The sequence below is a fragment of the Rhinopithecus roxellana genome, chromosome 21 (genome assembly GCF_007565055.1).
Source record: "Rhinopithecus roxellana isolate Shanxi Qingling chromosome 21, ASM756505v1, whole genome shotgun sequence".
Lineage (NCBI taxonomy): Eukaryota > Metazoa > Chordata > Mammalia > Primates > Cercopithecidae > Rhinopithecus > Rhinopithecus roxellana.
This window is the reverse complement of record NC_044569.1, coordinates 14,761,854-14,767,853: the sequence shown is the minus strand read 5'-3', so window position 1 is coordinate 14,767,853 and position 6,000 is coordinate 14,761,854. Positions and strand designations below refer to the sequence as shown.

The window sequence follows — 6,000 nt, the reverse complement described above, 5'->3', positions numbered from 1 at the left end:
ACTGACATGAATTTGCACATTTGAAAAGTTCATCACTCCTTCATAAAATAGAAAGTTAGCCTCAGCTTCTGAACTGAAACTTCACGAGAGTGATTATCAGAGTAAAAGGACTTTTTAGTTCTTCGGTATTGAAACCCCTTTAAACAGGATGTAAGTTCTCCCTGCCTCATCAACAATGAATAGCACATGTGCTGTACAGTGTAAGCTAGAATGATATGCTTCTTAACTGCAGAAGTAGTCCCCTCAAAAGACAATGAGTTATATTTTGGAAGAAGTGGGACTTTAGAAAAAACACACCAACCTGAAAGCAGTGCATTAATTATTTTATTAATTTCTTCTTTTTACATTATGGGAAACATTCATCTATTTACAATTTTTTTGTTCACACACAATCTAGGTAAATAAGCCTATGAAATTCCAATTCATAAATCCATAAAAATGTTCCCCACCCCTCCATCTGAAGGCTTTCAAATGAATCTTTTTTTCCAAACCAAAATAATTTTTAAAAATTACATTTGGGAATTCAGATATGCTAGTGATTTACATTCCAGTTATTTAAAATATGCATCTAGACATGTTTTAAAAAAGAAATGGTAAATTCACAAGGATAAGGCTTAAATGAAAGTGGTAATGCACAGTAAAACATTAAGGAAACATCTATAAATAACAGAAATATATTACAAATAAATTAGTTCTATTTACCATTTCAAATATTAAAAATCTTTAATCCATTTCTTCATCTCTCTTTACAAAAAGGTTATGTGAATTGTATGGAAACATCTGCAAAAAATATAATAAATACTTAATTTCTTTGAACGTTTTTGATGTGGGAGACAAACTTCTTTTGTAATCCCCCCCTCCCCAAGAAAATGCCCAACACCTTTATACCAAAGTTAAACAAAATAAGTAATTTTTCAGGGTACATACATTTTCCATTATGAACTAAAAAACATTTCTACAAATTACATCAAAAAGAACGATGTAACAAAGCTTATGCTCATGAATGTCAGTTTCAGGGGTCAAGCAGCATTGTGTGGGGTCATGTCTAACATCAATAATTAGTTTTTTATAAAGTGTTTGTACAATTTAAATTGTATTTTCAAGGAAGGCAAAGGTCATGATGCCCTGTAGGCCTTGAGCTAAAAGATTTAAAATTCTTACCAAAAATAGCTTATGAATATACAAATACTGTTCACTTAGACAGGATAAATAGGCCTTCTCTTGTCTCTCTTTAAAATATCATGGGCTAAATTAGTTTCCAAAGAAAATATTGTAGGATGATCTTGAATCGTATTGGAAATCTATTTCTTAATCCAAATCTTAACTCTACCTCAGGGCACGGAGCTGGAATTGTGAGCATGGGTCTTGGGATGAACGCTGCCTCTTTCATACTAATCGGTGAGTTCCAAGTCATTCTCAGTATTGAATGTGACCATAGGCTACCCAAGTGGCAGTTGGCTCTACTCGATGCAAGCTTTGTGTGACTTTTAATTACTGCTACAAGGTAAAGAAAAGGTGTATTCTTTTTAAAACTAGCAAATACTTGAAGCTCAAAATCTCTGTATGCTCCCATTTGACAAAGCACTCAAAGTGCTTTGTTCACCCTAGTTCAAAGTTGGTTGGTTGGTTTCAAAATAAGTGAGTAGCCCTTTTCTTGTAAACCACAGCAGTGAACATTTGTGCCCTGTTTATAAAGGTAGCTCAAAGCATCGATGGCTCTGAGAGGTAGCGAATTCTCTAGTGGTTTTAGAGTATGTCCGTGAAAATATTTGTTGCTAGAACCCATCACCTCTCTTAATTTCATAAGTAAAATTAAATTAGCACCTGGCTATGAAAGTGTATTTTAAAAAGCTTCTCTGGTGCAAGCATATTTGATGTATGTGTTTAAAAGTCTTTTGTTTTTAATTTCTAATGCTTTAGGATGTGAGCTGGACATAAAATGCCAGGGATACTTAAGATTGCCACATCCTAAGTGTTTAAACTGCGACGAGTAAGGGCATTTAAAGACAACTTCAGCTAGACACCGATGCATACTGCCCATCAATCATGACTAAAAATCTAAATCAACACTCTCTGCCAAAAGCCTTGATTTCTTTCAGTGTTTATGAATCATGACTCCCCCCACCTCTTCATGGCTGTTGACCCTGGCAGGTCGAATTTCTTCTCTCACTACCTGGAACCTCAAGATGACAGTGCTAGCTCTTTTGAATGAGGCAGCATGTCTATTGGGGTCAAAATTTACTTTAGCCATTTGACATAGGACAGAATCCTATGCTAGGTACTACTGGACTCTAGTAGTGAGAGGAGACGAAAGGAGAAAATATATCTGAAATATGAACTACTTGGGTTAAAATAGACGGATGTGTAGCATTCAAAGGGATGGCAGGAAAACCCAAACTCTTCTCTGAAAACAGCCTTGCTGCCATTTACAGCGCTTTACAAGCAGATATGTACTTATATATGTGGAATCAGGTAGGCCCACCTGGAAGGACACTAACAAATTAATAGAACCGACACTTTCCCCTTAAAAACAGCCGCCACGACAACAGTATAAATATACACAGTACAATAAGAGTTGAGAAAACATTTCAGGTCTAGATTTTCTTAATAATAGGACAAAAAAATCCCTTAAGTAGTATCCTAAACCATCAGTGCCTCCTTTGCCTTGCTTCGTTATTGCCTTTCAGAATAGATTAATTTCCCTGAAAGATCGAATTTACAATCTTCTGCTGATTGAAACATTTGAAGCTGTGATTGATGAAGCAACAGTGAGGCAGTTTGTGCAGCTGTGAGTGTGCAGGTGCCCCCCAGCACCTGCAGATTTCGCTTCTCCCATCCTTGCTACACATCCAGGTCCCCCACCCCCAGGCCAGGCTTGGTCCCCTCTCTCTGTGTCCCTCATGGATTCCAGTGAGATGGTGTGATTTCTGAGGTTGTGAATAAAGTGCTCCATCTGCCTTTTAAAAAGAATAACCATTTAGGGGAAATAAAGGGAATCGGAGGCCTAGTTTCTTTCATGTGGAAGACGGTAAGTCCCAAAGGATCACCCTGTGATACTGGATTTCTGAAATACCCTATGGTTTTATATTGCTGAACAGACTAGCTCGAGAGAACTGAGGATGGCGGGTGACCTAAAGGCGTCACTTCTACACAGGTGGGTTTGGCTTTGCCCAGAAAATAAAGGGTTGGATCTCAGTACGAGGCAGGGTGACGGCATCAGGACAGGGGGCGAAGCTCGGTGAAGAAGAAGATGGGCAAACGGGTTCGGGAAGTGGGGGGTTTCGGGGGGACTGGGGGGCGGCTCCTGCGAGATGGACAACCACACCACGACAGTGGAAGTCACTGAGCTCGGAAACAGACGGGCTCGGAGGGGAAGAGGGAGCCGGCAGAGGGGTGGCAGGGGGAGGGGGGACAGATACTTGGCGGCGGCAGCCGGGCTGCAGGGCGCTCAGAGCCGGGTCTGCGCCTCGGGGATGTAGATCTCGATGCTCTCGGCGCTCTCGGTGGCCGAGTTCTGGCGGACGGACGCGGCGCGCTTGGCGGCCATCAGGCGCTTGCGGGCCTCCTGGCGCTGCGAGCTCTCCAGCGAGCGCTCCCGGATCAGCGGCGCGGGGCCCTTCGCCGGCTTCTTTGGCACTGGAGGAGGGGCCCTTCTCTCCTGATCAAAGCAGAAGGTTCAGGACATTACACAGCTTCTCAGGACAAGCTTGGGAAAAACTGGGATAGGTCAGTAGTTAGAACACACATTTTTTACCTAGGGGTGGTTAGTTCTGATCTGCACACTGCATATCTACTTTTTTCTTCCTTATTCTGGCTTGGGTATTCAAAAGATGCAGAAAAAAAAAAAAAAAAAAAAAAAAAAAAATCCCGGTCAGCTTAAGGCCCGGGGTAAGGCTGGGTTGCAGAACTAGGTCTCTCCAAGGGAAGGAAGTGGGTATTGTAAAGGCCCCCTGTGGAAAGCCTGCGGCTCCCAGCACATTGAGTGTGGTTCTCTCTGGAGACTCCAAACTCCTCCTGGTGCCAGAGATGGGCCAGGAAGCAGCGGCTGCAGCAGCATCTTAGAACCCCTGCATCCCCTCTAAGGACGCAAGTCACCGGGTGCAAGCTTGGTTCAGAGCTTAAAAACATGTCCACCCTGTCCCCGGCCCGTCCTCCCTCCCCTTCCCACCAAACCTAAATAACCAAAGGAGGAAGAAGAAGTATCAGATTGTATTCTTTAGCTTTGTTGGTGCTACACCAGGTTAGACCCTTTTGCACACCACACACGAACACACAAGCAATATACAATATACAGGGTCACGGGAGAGGCAGGCCATTGATATTTCCTACACTCGAGAGTTCAGTTAGTTCCAAGGTGACTCTGACTAGGGACCTCGGGATAACTGTGGTGGCCCAGGAGGCAATTCCAATCACAGGGGCAGAAACTGTGCCATGAAAAGTTGACACAGGATGAAAGAGGTCATTCCTCTTATCAGCAGCAAACTATGAAACAGGCGGATATTTTCAATGCCACTGCAAAAACAAAAGACAGTCATCTCTTTGGCATTAAAAAAAAATGCAGCAGGAAAGAATGGCATCTAGACCACAAAGGATTTTTAGGGAAAGAAGGTTGAAGTTGTAGACTGTGAAAGGGTGCACATAAAACTGATGTTTTCATTTTGAATAAAATACCCTCCATTCTCATAAAACGAAGCGTGAACATTATCTTAAAATATAGATTCGGTGATTCTCCAAAGGGCACTCTTTGTGTCTTAACGCCAATGCTCAACACAGCAATTCCTCCCTGCTTGCCAGGGCAAGCAAGTGCCTAGTTCAACTTCTCACCCTGGAGCTGCCCCACCGGCTGTCTAAGGTGGAGTCTGTGTGGCTTAAAAGAGAAAAAAGGAGAGCCTGGAGTGCAAACTATATTCTACCAAGTCTGATTATGCTTGTTCATTTTTCTCCTCAGGTTCATGGGGTGATGAAACGCTCTGATCATAGGCAAAGTCCATTAAAAAACTTAAAAATCAAGCTAACTAATGATTTACTATGTAAATCATTACTATTACTATGTAAATCATTACTATGTAATATCAGTAGGTTACATATATCAATTCTTACATATATTAAATCTTCATTGTGGAATAACTCAGTAGATATTTTTAGAAATATGAATACTGGATTTTTTTAGTCATTTTCCTTTTCTTATACATTTTGATTTTTTAAACAATTATTATTATTATTTTTATTTTTGAGAGAAGGTCTTGCTCTGTCACCCAGGCTGGAGTGCAGTGGCGCAATCATGGCTCACTGCAGACTCAAACTCTCCGATTTCAAGCAGTCCTCCCACCTCAGCCTCCCAAAAGCTGGCACTATAAGTGTGCACCGCCACGCCCAGCTAATTTGTGTATTTTTTGTAGAGGTGGCGTTTCACCATGTTGCCCAGGCTGGTCTTGAACTCCTGGACTCAAGTGAGCCACCCGTCTTGGCCTCCCAAAGTGCTGGGATTACAGACATGAGCCACCGCGCCCGGCCAACAATGATTATTAAAAATATATATATAATAAAAAATAAATGAATAAGAAATTAGATTAGCTCTGGAAACTAAGTTACTAGTGTGTGTGCGCATTTGTAGTGTTTCCTTAAAATAAGACTGATTTAAAGCTTATCTAGCAGATAGTTTTAAACACAGATTCAAGAAAACTAGATTGGGTGCAAATGTTTGGCTTCCCAAGTGAGAGGCCACATGTACATCCACAGTACTTTCCAACTTAACGCTACAACCCCCATTTTGATGGTGACAGAATTGGAAATGGGGGACAGTGATGAGAGCATCACCCTCTTGTCACTTACAGATGGTCCCTTGGGACTGGATTTTTCCTGGGAGCCCACTGACCCCAAGAACCCTGAAAACACGATATGCGGCAGCAGAATGGATTAGATTGCTGTTAGCTCTCTGACGGGTGAGGGGACCTGAAAAGAACAGGGCCACCAGCATTTCAAGGGAACAGCCATTCAATT

General features: G+C 42.0%; 1 protein-coding gene across 8 annotated transcripts in view; it reads right to left on the bottom strand.

Moving 5' to 3' along the window:
• Window positions 1-306: 306 nt before the first annotated feature.
• Window positions 307-6,000, bottom strand: part of DLGAP1 (DLG associated protein 1) — a 971,529-nt gene continuing 965,835 nt past the window's right edge. For 7 of the 8 annotated variants that reach the window (XM_010353208.2, XM_010353209.2, XM_010353215.2 and 4 more), the window contains one exon: window positions 307-3,658. In XM_010353208.2, coding sequence (XP_010351510.2) covers window positions 3,449-3,658 — 210 coding nt within the window. In that variant the 3' untranslated portion in view covers window positions 307-3,448. The remainder of the gene's footprint in view (window positions 3,659-6,000) is intronic. The other variant, XM_010353207.2, reaches the window with a different exon arrangement.